The following is a 16565-nucleotide window of genomic DNA, read 5'->3' on the forward strand; positions in this document are numbered from 1 at the left end:
CTGAGAAAGATTTTGAGAAAACGGCTGAACACGGAAGTGGGGCACAAAAGATTTAGCTCTGATGGGAATGGGTGTTTCTGTTATGTTGTTCAGACAAAATATTAAAAGTATTAAGGCCAAGGGGGGGGGGGGGGGTTGTGAGGGGCAGTGTATGTTGGTAACACAGTAGGGTATGGAGATCTCTGCACTTGTCCACAAGCAGCCAGCATAGCTGTGCATATGATGATGAAATATGATCTGGATAACATCGCTGTAATCAATAGTTTGAAGTTTAAGTGTTTGTACAAGTTTCTTTTCCGCTCAAGAGGGAAGAGCTCTTTATATTTTTGTAGGACATTGAGAGATGCTGATGCCTTTTTGCATATTGCAGTTGGGTTCTCGGGCCAATTTAGATTTTCATCTGTTGTTCATCCTAGACTCTTTCTGAGATGGAAACTAATATTTGTCTCATTTAGAATGAAATATAGTAGGGGTTCCCAATATTTCGGGCTAATGAACCTAGAATGTCCAACCATTATGACTTAGGTTTTGGATGGGTTTAGATTATTTTGATAGTGCACGCAGGTCAGTATTAAAATTCTCGATAGCTGTCTTCAGGTGTATTGGATTTGCATTTGGCTCATCAGTGTGGGGTATTTGCAGTAGGACAAAACTGATGATATATTGTTGACATACAATGAAAACAGTGTACGACCTAATACTGAACCCCAGGGGATGCCTGATACTACGTGCCTCCGTTGTGCCTTTATGATACTGGACATGATGTATTGCTGGTGGGACATCAGGTATAAGCAAAACTGTTGCACTGCATTTGATGAGAAACTTAGGCTGCTTAGTTGTCAAGTAAAATGTTGCAGTTGACAGTGTAAAAGGCTTTGCTGAAGTCTAAGAAGCACTTGATAGTCACCTCTTGTGCACTCATGGCAAACTTCAGGCCATCTGTTACCTTTGGTAAGGCAGGTGCTGTGCTGCGATGTTTACAGAAACCTGATAGGTATTCATCTAGTAGGTTGTGTGTAGTTAGGTAGTTTGTTTGAACAGGGCCGGAAGGATGCAGATAGGTCAGTAATCAGAGGGTGCTCTGGCAACTTCCTTTAAGGTAGTGGCATAACTAGTTCTTGTTTCCAGGCCTCACAGAAAATACTGGTGACTAAGGAATGGTTGAAGATGTCTTTTATAGTGGACAGAAGTGGGTCACTAATAAGCTTCATTTGGGCTGTCATGCAATCATGTCCAGTAGATGCTGATGTAATAAACATGATGGTTTTTTTGATGGAGTTGCAAGTAACAAGCTTCAGATAGAATTTTTCATGGCTACAGTCATTTGCTCCCATGAAGTAATCAGTGTATCCCTGTTTCATTTGCCATTCAGTTGTGGGTAATGTGGAGTACTGATTCAGTTCTTCAGTTGGAACAATGGGATCAGCTGCATATTTTACTTTGTCTGTACTAAGACTACGCAGGTTTTTCCATAGGACAGCTGGTCTGTTTCTGTTGTCAGTTAATGGATGGGCATGCCTGAGTTTAGCATATTTCACAACTTGACTGACTCTGTTCCACTTCTGCTTGTAAACAATATGATTTTCGGGCGTAGGGTGTAGTGTGTATGCTCAATGTACAGCGTCTGAGATTCATGAGCTGTTTTAGTTCTTCAGTTAGCCATGGTGAAGGTTTCCTTTTTAGGTTTCTGGTCTTTAGGGGAGCCTATTTGTAGTTGAGTAAGTTTGTTAGTAAATTCATGAAGTTTCTTCATTATGTCTGAGAAGGGAGTAGAATACAGCCCAAAAACTATTTCCTGTGCCTCAGTTGCAAGTTCAGATAAATTAATGAGTTTGAAGCCATGGTATGAAGTCAGTTGTGGTTTCTTTCTGGGACATTAAAATTGTTATAGGCAGACGTGCCAGGTGCAGATATCTAAGAGAGATGAATTACTCCATTTGGAGATTTTGTTGCAAATATGAGTGTATAACTAATGTTCATGTGATGGGTTGGAGCAAGCTGAAGTAGTGCACATTTGAAGAAGAAAGCATCCAATTGAATTTCACACTGAAAGGACTACTGCATAGAAAATTTATGTTTGGGTCATCAGCTACAATTATGCGCTTATAGTGATTCAAGACTTGAAAGAGCAGTTTCAAAGCAGACAAATCTGCCTGCTTTAGGAGGTTCATAGTGGAAACATACCAGGCACGTCATCTTAAGGGATTTCATTCACTCTCGGATTCTAGGCTATCTGGCACACTAGCACTTCCTGACTCGTATAAACTTAGTGATTGTTTAATCATGCCGCTCTTCACCTCTGACATTAAACGTGCAAATTCACATGTTATTTGCACTTTCAGCATCAATACTTATCAGTCATGTTGACTGCCCCTGCTCTGCTGCTGCTAAAGGTGAAGTTACTGCTGATGAAGCCGTTGTCGATGCTGACAGTGAAGATTTATTTTTATTTATTTATTTATTTTTTCTCCATGGACAAATACAAGGATTTGTTTCGGATGGTTTACATATTGATAATTTCCCCTTATAATATTGTGGGAAACAATTATATACAATAGGCCCTCAGATGAAAAAATTATGTTTCTTTTTTTGTAAATGTAAATACTATTTATACAAATGAAAGTATTCTACTCCTCTGAGAGGAATTCCTTAATGCTATAAAAACAATTAGTGCTGAGGAACTCCTTCAAATCCCCATATAATAGGGGGCTCTTGTCTGCACTTTTTGTATTATTTTTTTCCAGGTGATAATCATCATCCCTCCTAGTATTGTACATGTGCATTTATCTATTTAGATGATTGTACTGCTTGTATTTTAGCATCAGCTGAACAGTTTTTTAAATATACAGTGATGGGAGCGTTAGTAGTTTCTTAATTTTGAAAACTGCTTTGTAGGACTCATTATATATAAGCTTACACATGATCCTAACTGCCTTTTTTTGAAGGATGAATACCCTATTTACATGCTTGGCAGCAGCACATCCCCACACTTCAATTCCATATGTGAGATATGTATACACTAAAGCATAGTAGATTATACTCATTTGCTCATATTTAAGAAATTGTGACATTGTCCATGTTGCGTAAACTGATTTGCTTAGTTTTTGGTATAAGAAATCTATATGATGCTCCCAAGAGAGATGCTGGTCTAACATTACACCAAGGAAGGAAGTTTTATCTTTCAGTTTTGTTTCTGAACCATCATCAGACACAACACTCATTGCATTTCATCTTGTTTGTGGTGTATTTGAAATTCCATTACATTTGTTTTATTGATGTTTAAGCTTAAGTGATTGTTTTGGAAGTAATTCTTCAATCCAAACAATTTTGGGCCAAATCATTCTCGTTGGTTCCCAGTTAACAATGGTTGTGTCATCCACATAGTTAAGTATCTTGCTCTTGTGTTCTGTGGGCAGATCATTAACATATAGTATGAACAATAAAGGACCCAAAACTGACCCTTGGGGCACGCCATGCTTTACTACAACTGGACTGAAGCTGTACTTCTTAATAACACTGCCCACTTTGTGTGTGGCTTGTGTGACCTGATATCTGTCTTGTTGGTATGACTGTATGAGACTTTTGGCTGTTCCTCTGATACCATAAGTTTCCAGTTTCTCCAGTAGCAGCTTATGAGATACTGTTTCGAATGCATGTGATAGATCTAGGAACAAATATGCCACCCTTTCTTTTTCATCTAATTTCATAAGTATCGTATGTACTACATCACATATGGCAGATGATGTTGAATAGCTTTCCTAAAACCATGTTGGGTTTCTCGTAACACTTTTTCTTTGACAAGAAAGTTTTCTTACCGCATTGAAATAATCTTTTCTAATACTTTGCTTAGGACTGGAATTAAGCTAATGGGTCGGTAGTTTTTGACTTTGTCGATACTACCTTTTTTTGTGCAATGGCTCGACTATTGTATATTTTAATTCAGATGGAAACACACCTTTATTCAAACTTTCATTGAAGAGGTGGAACAGAACAGGTATGAGTGAATGTTTGCATCATTTTAATATAGTAGAGGAGATTCCATCCCATCCCATAGAGAATTTGTATTGTATTTTATTTATAATTCCATCTACTTCAGTTTTATCTGTTTCATACATAAACACTGATTTTTGTACCTGGTAAGGAGTTCTGTAGTCATCAGTGTCAGAGGTCACACACATGTTACCTGAATTTATAAAGTGAGTAATACAAACATTGCTGATCATATATGGATGTGAAGTATTTACATTATCAGTCATTAGTTGGATATTGGTGATACTAGGCTTTGGTTTTCTGCTGATTCTCTCATTTACACGGTTCCATACTAATTTGCTTATGTTATTTGAGGTAGCAGTTTTTTGCTGTATAATTTCCTTTGTGTATACATTCAGTGCTTGTTTTTAGGCTTTTCTACATGTTTGATAGTCGTCTTTAGTTGATGTGTCCGGGAACTCTTTACATATTTTCCAAGTAATAAACATTTTCTCCTTCAGCTGTTTTACTTCTGAAAGAAGTCTTATACGGTTTTGAGTATATTTCTTTTTGAAAGTAACTGGACATGTTACATTGAAATGGGCAAAGTTAGTGTTATAAAAGTTATTCCATTTGTCTGCAACATTTTCTGCACAATATATGTCATTCCATATCTCAGACTGCAGTGCAGACTCCAACTTCTGTAAACATTTTTCATTTGTACATCTTATTTCCATCATCTCATATGTACTTTGTGAATCGTAATGTGACTAGTTTGAAGAACATTCCGGACAGTTCAAGCGAATGATTTAGCCACCCAATTGCCTGACATAAGACCCATCGAACATAATTGAGAGGCAATTTCTTGCTCAGAACTCTGGCAGTACTTTCACAGCTATGGATGGATATACAGGCAGTGTGGCTCAGTATTTCTGGAGGTGACTTCGAATGACTTGTTGATCCATGCCATGTCGAATTGCTGCACTACAATGGGCAAAAGGATGTCCAATATGCCAATAGGAGGTATCCCATGACTTATAACCTCAGTGTATATTCTTCCAGGCCAGGCAACAACACTAAACATGAACAAGACTAATGCATTGTGGTGGCTATTCTGTCTGCCACAGAGAATTGCAACTTTACTCATTTACATACCCAATGATAGTGTGTCCACATACAAAGCTACACTGACACCCAAACATGTCTTCTGAGTGCTTCATTTTTTTGTGAGACATTGTATTTGTGTAAGAAGCAACTACTAGATTTGAGCAATGTATTTTATTTAGATGCAGGTCATATCAGTCTTCTCTTGCATAATATGCAATATAATTGTGACAGTATTAACTAAATTTGTACATGATTGTCTTTTGCAGGCTGAAACTATTCTTGGAGCAGTTTGGTATTCCTACTTGTGTTTTAAATTCAGAACTTCCAGCAAATGTTAGATGTCATTCTGTCAATCAGTATAATAATGGGGTTTATGATGTAATTATAGCATCTGATGAAAAAGCTCTGGAAGAACCTCATGAACTGAAAGAACCAAAGAAGAAAAGGTAATTTGTATTGCCTCTACTTTCTTCTGGAAATGAATAAATTCAATCTTCATTTTTCTTGAGGAGAATTGTTGCTAACAGGAAAATCTTAGTATAGTATACTTTCAGTTGATCACCAATTAATTATAGTAAGATATTGACTTTCCCAGTATAGTATACCTTCATTCAGTTGATCACCAATTAATTATAGTAAGATATTGACTTTCTTAAACAATGTTCCAAGTTTCAAAATATGGGACAGATTTGTCAAATCTAGCATAGTATGTTCATTAAGCTGTTGTGAACTGTGATGTGATGATTTCAAATTTATTTTTTCTGCTTGTAACATGTAATTTAGCATGCATGGGGAATGTCAACAAAGTACAGTTATATCATTATCTTTACACACAAATAATTTTTTCAGTGTTGTAGAATTATTTAATTTATGTTGTATGACAATAATTCACTCCATAGTGAACAGTTGGTGTTAGATGCAGTTAAATACTACGCTTATAGCTAGGAAAGGATTTTTGCTCACAGCAATGCTCATGTTAGTTGCTGCTTTTAAAAGTAGCTCCAGAGGTAGGAAGATAGTGGAACAGGAGGAGAAGATTGCTGCCCTTCAGGTGGAACTAGATAAAGCGAAACTAGATCTGAAAAGGTTAAGGGAAGAGAAGGGAAAAGAGGGGTGGGAAGTTACAACAGGTTATAGAAGAAATAGGAATAGGACGTTTTCAGACAGTGTGGTTGTGAATGTGGAAAACAGGTTTGATCTGTTGTCACAGTTGGAAACTGATGAGCCGCAAATAGATGTAGGAATAGAGAGGACACAACAAACTTTCAAAAAGTGTTTGAATAATAAGAATTCAGAAAAAAGCTGCGAAGAAGAAGAAAGTTTTTTTGTTAGGTAGTTCACATGGTAGAGTTGTAGGCCAACTGTTGGAGGATGAACTAGGGTCAGATTACCAGGTCACAATCTTTTTTAAACCTAGTGCAAGTCTGGATCAGGTGATGGAGGAGGTAGGTTCATTTTGTAAAGACTCCACAAAGGAAGACACCATGGTAATAGTGGGTGGGGTGGGCAACAGCATAGATGGGAACCGAAATTATTCAATTGAGAGTGACCTGGTAAAGATAGCTCCAGCAGCGAGACATACTGGTGTTGGGCTTGTGTCTGTTCTGAGTCGCCATGACCGGCCTCATTTAAACTCTTCTGTTAGGAGAGTTAATTTAGAGGTGGAACGGCTGCTTGGATTGGGCATGGGGTCTCATATTGGTGTGGTTCCTGTCAACTTTATCAGCAGGTGGGACTATACTAGGCATGGCCTTCAGCTCAGCAGGAAAGGAAAGGGAAAACTGTCTGGGCTAATAGCAAATAACTTAAGGGGGGCGACTGTCACAAGTGGTAAAGAACCAATGGTTACAAGTGACAGATCAGCAGTTCCATAGGGGTAGGAAGGGCAGAAACAAAAGTTGTTCAGAGACAAGCTGAAAATGACATCCACATTGATAAAACAGGCAACCAGAAAGCAAATTTTAATGTACACAATTCATGCAGACAGCCTCCGATTGAAACTAAAGATACTCAAAAATTGGCAGGCAAACTAGGTTCATCCAGTTGTAATTCAGCCAGTGCACAAAATCAGCTATCACTATTGCATCAGAATATCTGAGGACTAAGGGGTAAGCTCAATGAGTTGCTTATTTGTGTTGAAGAATTAGAGTTGAGCAAACCAGTTGATATAATCTGCTTCTCTGAACATCATGTGACCACTAGTATAGATATGTTAAATGTTACAGGATTCAAGTTAGCTTCTTATATCTGTAGAGGAAATATGGAGAAAGGAGGAGTTGCCATATTTGATAGAAACTGTTTTGATTTCTAGATTGTAAGTTTTGCTCAGAGCAGCACTTAGAAGCTTGTGCAACAGAAGTAATATTTCATAACAAGTCCTTTATAATAGTAGGTATATACAGATATCCTTCAGGGAAGTTTAACCTCTTCATAAAAAATCTGTCCCACCTCATAGCAAAAAAGCAAGGAAATAGTGGTTACTGGAGATTTTAATGTGGAATTATTGAAAAGCTCTGTCAGCGAACAATTATTGCAGTCAATAACACTGTCATTCAATTTAGTTCCTACTGTGAACTTTGCTACTAGGATATGTAAATGCTCTGAGACTGCTACTGATAATGTCTTTGTAGACAAACCTAGGGAAAAAGGTCATATCACAAAACCAGTAGTAAATGGGCTATCTGATCATGACATGCAGCATTTTGTGTTAAATGTTGAAACTTGTCAGGATAAAAAATCTATTAAATCTGAGTACAGGAGGGTAATAAATAAGTAAAAAATTGAGAAATTCAGAAAAATGCACAAACACATGGACTGGGTAGTTGTTTACATCTGACTCAAATGGAAAATACAAAGCATTCATTAATAAAGTTGTCTCCACTTTTGAGAATTGTTTTCCCCTAAAGGTAACTCAACTCACCCACAAGTCAAAAAATAAACTGTGGTTTACACAGGGAATAAAGATATCACGTGGGACAAAAAGGGGACTCTACCTGCTCTCTAGGAACAGCTCTGAGGTTAGAATTGTAATGCTGCAAAATATTGTAGCAAGTAATCCAGAAATTGAAGCAGCTTTATAATGAGAAAAAGATAATTCTGTGAGGTAACAAAATAAAAACTGTATGGGATATTGTGGAGACAGAGACAGGTGGGTCCAAAAAGGAAGAGGAACAAGTACACTTAGTGTTGCAAACCTCTTAAACAAGTACTTCATTTCTGTTACTGACAGCTTGGGGTTATCAGGTTCAGTGAACAGTGCAATGGGGTATTTGAGACCAGTCTTTAAAAATAACTCCAGTAAAAAGGAAATGACACTCACATATCCCAAAGAAGTAGCATCCATCAGAAAATCATTAAAATCTAAGTATTCCATTGGATACAATAACATATCAACAAAGTTAATCAAAGAGTGCTCGTGCGAGTTAAGTTCCATCTTAAGTTATTTGTGTAATCAATCTCTTATCATCGAAACATTTCCAAACTGGCTAAAATATGCTGAAGTTAAGCCTCTTTACAAGAAGGGGGATAAAGAGATACCATCAAACTATCGACCAATTTCACTTTTGCCGGCTTTCTCAAAAATATTTGAAAAGGTTGTGTTGAAGTATCTCCTTAAGCATCCGACTGCAAATGGTATATTGTCCGAGTCACAGTTTGGATTTCTGAAGGGTTCTGATATAGAGAAAGCTATTTACACTTGCAGTGAGAATGTACTTAATTCATTAGATAATAAATTACAGGCTACTGGCATTTTCTGTGACCTGTCAAAAGCCTTTGACTGTGTGAACCACAGCATTGTCCTAAGTAAATTAGAGTATTATGGTGTCACCAGCAATGCTGCAAAATAGTTTGAGTCTTATCCACCTAACAGGAAATAAAGGATGTCGTCGTGAAACACGTGTGCAGTAAGCAGCCAGTCTTCATCTGACTGGGAATTAATTACAAGTGGTCTTCCTCAAGGTTCCATTTTGAGTCCATTGCTTTTTCTTGTGTAGATTAGTGACCTCTCATCTGCCAGATGCTAAGTTTGTTTTGTTTGCAGATGATACAAAAATTGCAATAAGTAACAAGTCAAGTACAGATTTAGAAATAGCTGCTAATCAAATTTTCACTGACATTAATAAGTGGTTTAAAGCTAATTCTTCGCCATTAAACTTTGAGAAGACCCACTATATGCAGTTCAGAACCTGTATTTTCCTTCCAGCATGAGTACAACGTATGAAGACATGCAGATCGAAGAGGTTTACAGTGTTAAATTTCTGGGATTATAACTCAATAATAAATTCAGTTGGGAAGGGCATACCACAGAATTGCTTAAGCGCCTAAACAAGTCTGTATTTGCCATGAGAATGTCAGATGTAGGAGATGTAAATATAAAAAAACTTGCATACTTTGCTTACTTTCATTCTATTATGTCGTATGCGATGGGGCAACTCATCAAGCCGAGCAAAAGTTTTTAGGGTGTAAAAGCGTGTGATGAGAATCATTTGTGGTGTAAATTCAAGAATATCTTGTAGAAACCTGTTCAAGGAACTTTGTATTCTAACCACTGCTTCTCAGTATATTTATTCCTTAATGAAATTTGTTGCAAGTAATACATCTCAATTACCAAGCAATAGCTCAGTACACATTGTCAATACTAGGAATAAGAAGAATGTACATAAAGGTCTAAAATCACTTACCTTGGTCCAAAAAGGGGTCCAATATTCAGGAACACACATTTTTAATAAATTGCCAGCAACCATTAAAAACTTGGTTTCAGATAAAGTACAGTTTAAACAGAGTTTGAAAGACTTTTTGATAGGCAACTCCTTCTACTACATAGATGAATATCTTAACAGACACTGTTAAGTCAGCTTGAGTAAAAATATCTCTTAGATTTCAGTTTTGACAACACTTGGTTACAACAGTCAAGATTAGGTATTTTGCTTGTGATAAATTTATTAATAGTGGATAACAGTGTCTCATTCTGACAGTGTTAATTCTGTAATTATTAACTTTCCCAGTTTACTGCATTGTACTAGCTTATTTTCAACTATCTCCTGACAGATGATCAGGGTAGTAAGTATATATATTCAAATGTTTTATGTTTTTATGTTATACTTTCTGACATGTTCCACACCCACGAGGATCATCTCATTTTTTGGGTCTATGAAACAAAAACTTAATCTAATCTAATCTTTATGATCATTTGATGACACCTGATGATCACATGTGAAGCTGAAAGCCCAACTCTTTGCCCAACACCACCACATGTGGTACTGCCATACCTAGTGACCCAGCAAATGTGTGTAATCTGCAAGTACTTTAAGACTGACACTTGGGCAGGAGCATGTAGACGAAGTAGAGTTCATATGTCGTGTACAGAACATTCGTGTACTCTTACATTTGATTCAAATTGCCCAAATTCGCAAACTATTCAACATACAGACAAAATGGTGTCATTGTGCATCACGTTTTGATTTTAGATCTATTTACAGCAAGAAATTTTTATTGTCATATATGGAAAGTTTACAAAAATTCATTACCTGATGGCATTAATGAAGTTTTGTGATGCTGAAACAGTATCATTGAATTTAGTTGAACACATTGTTGTTGTGGTATTCAGTCTGAAGACTACTTTGATGCAACTCTCCATGTTGCTCTGTTCTGCACATTATGTGAAGAAAATCTTGAGAATATGTCATATTTTAATCTTCTCCAAACCAGAACATGTGTCAAAGCTCAGGGATCACCAACATAGTTTCATTACGAGATTCAGATTGTTAGGTTTATAGTTAACCTGTTATTACATTTTTTTATCTATGTTTCTATCTATTTCTAACATAACAGAAAAATTTACATCCATTCGTGTTGGTGAGAAAACTAATCTAGATTTGGAAGAAAGAAGAAAAGCAATACAAAATTTACTATCTCAGAACTGCAGTAGTTATATAGCAAACAGTAAGATAGATTTCTTTTCATTTGGACTCAGATGCTGATAACAGCCAAAACTTATGAAAATATTAGTTTAAACAATGGTAGTCTGCCTGCAGCTGCCAGAGACTGTGGTGATCTGTGTGTGAGTTGCATTTGTATGTGTGTGTGTGTGTGTGTGTGTGTGTGTGTGTGTGTTTTTTTTTGTTATGCCTATCTGCGACTCAGCATCTCTGCTGAATGTAGCAACTATCCCATGATGCTGGAAATATTAGTTTGCTCTGCAAGAACTTAAACAGCACACTCCAAACATTCATCCGGACCTACATCTACAACTACATAGATACTCCAGAAGCCACTGTACGGTGCATGGAGGAATGTACCCTATACCACTACTAGCCATTTCGTTCCCCATTCCACCCACAGATAGAATGAGGAAAACAACTGTCCGTATGCCTCTACATGAGCTCTAATGTGTTGTATCTTTGTGGTCCTTAGGTGCAATGTATGTTGGCGGCAATAGAATCATTTGGCAACCAGCTTCAATTGCTGGTTCTCTAAATGTTCTCAATAGTGTTTCTTGAAAAGAACATTGCCTTCCCTCTAGGGATTCCCATTTGAGTTCCTTCACCTCAGGATTCCCATTTCAGTTCCTGAAGCATCTCCATAACACTAATAATAATAATAATAATAATAATAAAGATTTTATTGTCTTTAGGCCATTACAGCAATTGACAACGTCAAATGAAGCTACAATTTATAATACAGTGTGATAAGGTATTGACTACTGAAATATTTTAGCTTATATTACAATAAATGTACAGTGGGTCATCTGTTGGATTACTGCATTTTACAGTTGAAGAATTCATTGATATCATAGAACGGGTGGGCAATAAACCATTCATGCAGTCTTTCTTTGAATGTATGTTCAGGAAGATCCTGTATGGCATGTGGCAGCTTATTAAATAGCTTGTGCCCTGTGACTTCATAGCTATTTATTGATTTTGATAGTCTGTGGTAAGGCGTGTATATGTGTTTGATGTTTCTTGTGTTGTAACAATGTACATTTTCTCTACGTTTCACATCTTGTAGGTTCTTACGTGTTATTCGAACCTACGGGTAACAAATCTAGCAGCCTGCCTCTGAATTGCTTCTATACCTTCCTTGAATTTGACCTGGTATGGATTCCAAACTCTCAAGCAGTATTCAAGAATAGGTCACATGAGTGTCCTGTAATTCCATATGCTTGTACCTTCATTAAAAGCCTGTAATGGGGCACTGCATCAAATGCTTTCCAGGACTCTAGAAATATGGAATCTGCCTGTTGCCTTTTACCCATTGTCCGCAGTATATCGTGAGAAAAGGGCAAACTGAGTTTCGCACGAGTGATGCTTTCTAAAACCATGCTGATTTGTGGATGTAAGCTTCTCAGTCCCTAGAAAGTTTATTGTATTTGAAAAGAGAACATTTACAAGGATTCTGCAGCAGACAGAAGTTAAGGATATTGGTCTGTAATTTTGTGGGTCCATTCTGTTACCTTTCTTACATACTATACTCACCTGCACTTTTTTCTTGTCCCTTGGGACTTTGTGCTGGGTGAGAGATTCATGGTAAATGCAGGCTAGGTAAGGGGCCAATGCCTTAGAGTACTCTTTGTGAAATCAAATTGGGATTCCATCCAGACCTGCTGGTTTATTTGCTTTCAAATCTTTCAGTTGTTTGTCTGTGCCAGGCATGCTTATTACTATGTCGTCCATATGGGAGTCTGTGTGATATTCAAGTAATGGTATGTTTACTTGATTCTCCTGTGTGAATGATTTCTTGAATATGAAGTTCAAAACTTCGGCTTTCATTTTGCTGCCACACCCGACTGGTCAACAAGGGCCTAAATGGAAGCATGGAAGCCTTAGACCTACTTAGCAACATTATGTAAAACCAGAACTTTCTCAGGTTCTCTGCCAGATCTTTTGCAAAGGTGTGACAGTGGTAGTTGTCGTATGCTTTGTGCATAGATCTACTGTGGTGGGTCTTTTCTATCCTTTATCCACTTACTAGGCGCATAAATCTCAGACCACGATTTCCAATCTGCTTAAACTTTGCCCATAATTCCACTATATTTATCTTACTGGAACTAAGTGATGTCAGTTCACTGTCTAAGTGGGATGCTAACAACTGCTTATCTGCTCTGTCTAGCAGAAACCTTCTTGACTGACCTATTAACTTTTGTAAATGTAGTAGGTATAATGGTATGATGATTGCTGATCCCCATTTTTATGTTGACATTGTCGATAAGGTCTGGCCTATTTGTAGCTGCAAGGTCCAAGATATTCTCATTGTGTATAGGCAGTTGAGCCAGCTGCTCAAGACAGTTTTCAGAAAATTTGCTCTAAAGCATATCGTGTGACTGTCTGTGTGTGTCCCCACAATGAATCCATAAACATCTCAGTCTGTAATTGGTAGGTTAAATTTTCTCTGAATGACTCTAGAACTGTCACAGTAGAATCTGGTGGCTGCTAAAAAATCCAACAATTAACTTTGTTTCACCTATATGCAGCCAGATAACTTCACTGTCACACTCAACTTCAACATCAATAGAGGCATTATTTTGTCAATAGCAATGAATCCGTCCTGTTCCAGCCAGTTCTTGGTCCAGAGAATTATTTGATTGTTCCAGAGAATTATTTGATTGTGAGAGACCTCCTGGAGAGCAGTAAATTCAGGAACTTTATTACAAAGATTTTGGCAGCTTACTGATAAAATTATGACAGTTGAAGTGTGTATATTCCAAAAGCCATTTGACTTTCCATGGTGCGTAAAAGCTGGCGAATGTTCATCCAAGTGCCTCAAACTACTGCCTAGCCTAAAAAACCCTCATGTGCACTCAACATGTACTCTGCTATCTGAAGAGCTGCTTTCTTTGTGTAGTGCACCCCCCCGAACTGTCAAGGGCATCTTTTATGTGTTGATAATGGAAAAGATCTAATGACATTATTTTTGTCACAGTCGCAGATGATTAAATTGAAACTTGTATTGGTGTTATTTAACAACACAGTCTCTTAATCTACAAACTTTATAAAATTGCCTAATTTTGTAATGTTTTTTCCTTGAAGCACTGCTTATGATTCATGGCTTTCTTCCACTCTTCAGAGATAACTTTCTTAACAGCTTCATTGCTGAGTGTCTCACCTGCAGACAAGTAATTATTTTATTATTACTGTTAACTGAACTTTAAGTTTGGGCCTATATCAGTTCTGTTGGGATGAAATGACAGTGACAAAGTGGCATCTTAATGACCGTAACCACATGTGATTTTGCCAGCTTGTTGATTTCATATCTGATTAATCATGGTTTATTGTGTGACAAGCTTCACGTTTTTAAGATTATCACATATTTCAACAATGTGACTCTGAAACTAGTCAGTCATTTCCTCCTTTTGCTATCCAGTAGTAGGTGTCTTATCATCAACAGAAGTGATAGAGACAGATGTTTTGCTTGAATTCTACTTTGAACTTGTTGTCTCTCTCTCTCGCTCACTGGTCAAACAACAGAGGGACAGAAATAAAGCTGCTTACTCATGTTAACTGATTCTTCTCAGGAAATTGGAGGAATAGACAGTGTGGGAAGTAATGACAAACTGAGAGGATTGTGTGAAGTTTAGAAGAGGGGAAGTTTTAAACCGTGTTCGGTGATTTAACATTAAATCAGGCCTTTGGACTAGAAGTATGTTGATTTCCAAGGCTTCCAACAGGTTGAGTTTTAGGCCTTTATTTGCTAAGAGTAGGACATGAGACTGTGGGTAGTAGTTGTGGCCCTCACTAGGTACATGCTCAGCAAGTGTGGAATCATAATTCTGTGACCTCCAGCTGTGTTAATGTTCAGCCAGCCTAGTTGCTATGTCTCTGCCTGGTTGGCCAATATAGAACTGGGCTTTTGTGTGCTTGACATAGTAGGAAATCCTCTAGTCATAAGACTTCAGTGTTTTTGCTACACTCTGATATCTTCCTAAGTAGCAAGATGTGGTCATTCAGGACAGGGTTGTAGTCATTGGTTGAGTCAATGAATTTTATTGAACTTTTTGTTCGATGTGAAATTTTTGTTCCTTGTTGGGTGAAAGCTGCATGTTCGTGTATTACTGGGTGTTGTGAGCAATTGCAGCTTTTCTATAAATTTTCAATGTGTCTGTGTTATGATGTCAATAATGAGATCTAGGAAGTTTATGGATTTGTAGCCGGTGTCCATTGTGAACTGAATATTTTTATGTTGACTGTTTAAGTTATGTGAAAATGTGTTAAGCTGTGTTGTAGTGCCTCTCGACATACAAAGTACATCTTCCACATATCTCAGTCAGTATGTAATATTTGCACTTTAAGGTTCCTTACTCAAAAAATGTTTTTCAGAATGGGTTCATGAAAATTTCAGTCAAAAGTGGGCGAAGATGGATCCCCATAGCTAAGCCATACAACTGTTTGCACAGAGTACCTTGGAACTGGAAAAGGGTTGATATTAGATCTGTACATCAACTCTCTCAGAATATCAACACATTACCGTATTGGTGTGTTGGAAAACAAACTGTAGACAATAAAGGATACTAGTTTAGCACTATGTGAGATAGGTAGACCTCTTATTTACAAAATCCATTTAATTTGAAATACCACACCTTGATTTGAATTTAGTCTTGCTTTTAATTACGGTGTCTAATTTACTAGTCAGTTTGTAAGGTGGAGCAGTAAACGATGATATAACTGTATGAATGGGAACATCTTGCTTATGTAGTTTAGGACGTAGTAATTGACAGCTTTGATTCAAAATTAGAAAACATGCTTTTACGTGAGTTCACTACACATTTAGTATCACCTTTGAATAGTTTAGTAGGATCTTTAGGAAGAACCTAGAACCATCTGGGACTCAGGAAATCATTAAATTTATCCACATAACAACACTTGTACAAAAGTACTGTTGTTTTTATCTGATTACATGGCAATAATATCTGGCAGTTGTAATTTCTCTTTAAAATTGTTGAGAGTGTGAAAATTATTAGCCTGTGTGGTGTCACATTCAAATGTTGTCCCTTTCTTTATTGCATGAGCAGCTAAATGTTTTGCACTGATATCTTTAATTAAAGCATATTCTATATCTACTTTCATTGCGTCCAGTTGTTTTTCTAATAGAGTCTGGGGCAGATCTTATTTAATATTTATTTTCATTACGTCCAGTCATTTCTGTAATAGAGGATGGGACAGAACTTACTTAAAACTTTTCTCAAGCACCTTTTGTTTACTTGTCAAAAGGACCAAGTCCGCCAGGTGAATCACCTGTTGGGAAAACTTTTGTGTGCGATGTGAGGTTAGAGGAGCACTCACTTTACCATCTACTCACTTGTTAGAAATTAGTATTCACTACTGATAACTTCTGACATTAGTCATCTTTGATTGTGTGGTGGCAGTAGTTATTTATTGTGTGTGTGTGTGCGTGCGTGCGTGCGTGCGTGCGTTTTTTTCTGCCGATGCCATGCTGATCTTGGATGGCGTAGCCGTGCCTGCCAAGGATTTAAATTCCCGTGCATAGTGCTCTCA

At 37.3% G+C, this 16565-nt stretch overlaps 1 protein-coding gene across 3 annotated transcripts in view; it reads left to right on the forward strand.

The window, feature by feature from the left end:
- The window catches only part of LOC126419314 (probable ATP-dependent RNA helicase DDX56), a 113070-nt gene that overhangs the window by 31415 nt on the left and 65090 nt on the right, over positions 1-16565 (forward strand). For all 3 annotated transcript variants that reach the window (XM_050086505.1, XM_050086513.1, XM_050086498.1), the window contains one exon: positions 5343-5522. In XM_050086505.1, the coding sequence (XP_049942462.1) occupies positions 5343-5522 (180 nt within the window). The remainder of the gene's footprint in view (positions 1-5342; positions 5523-16565) is intronic.

This window comes from Schistocerca serialis, chromosome 1 (genome assembly GCF_023864345.2).
Source record: "Schistocerca serialis cubense isolate TAMUIC-IGC-003099 chromosome 1, iqSchSeri2.2, whole genome shotgun sequence".
NCBI lineage: Eukaryota > Metazoa > Arthropoda > Insecta > Orthoptera > Acrididae > Schistocerca > Schistocerca serialis.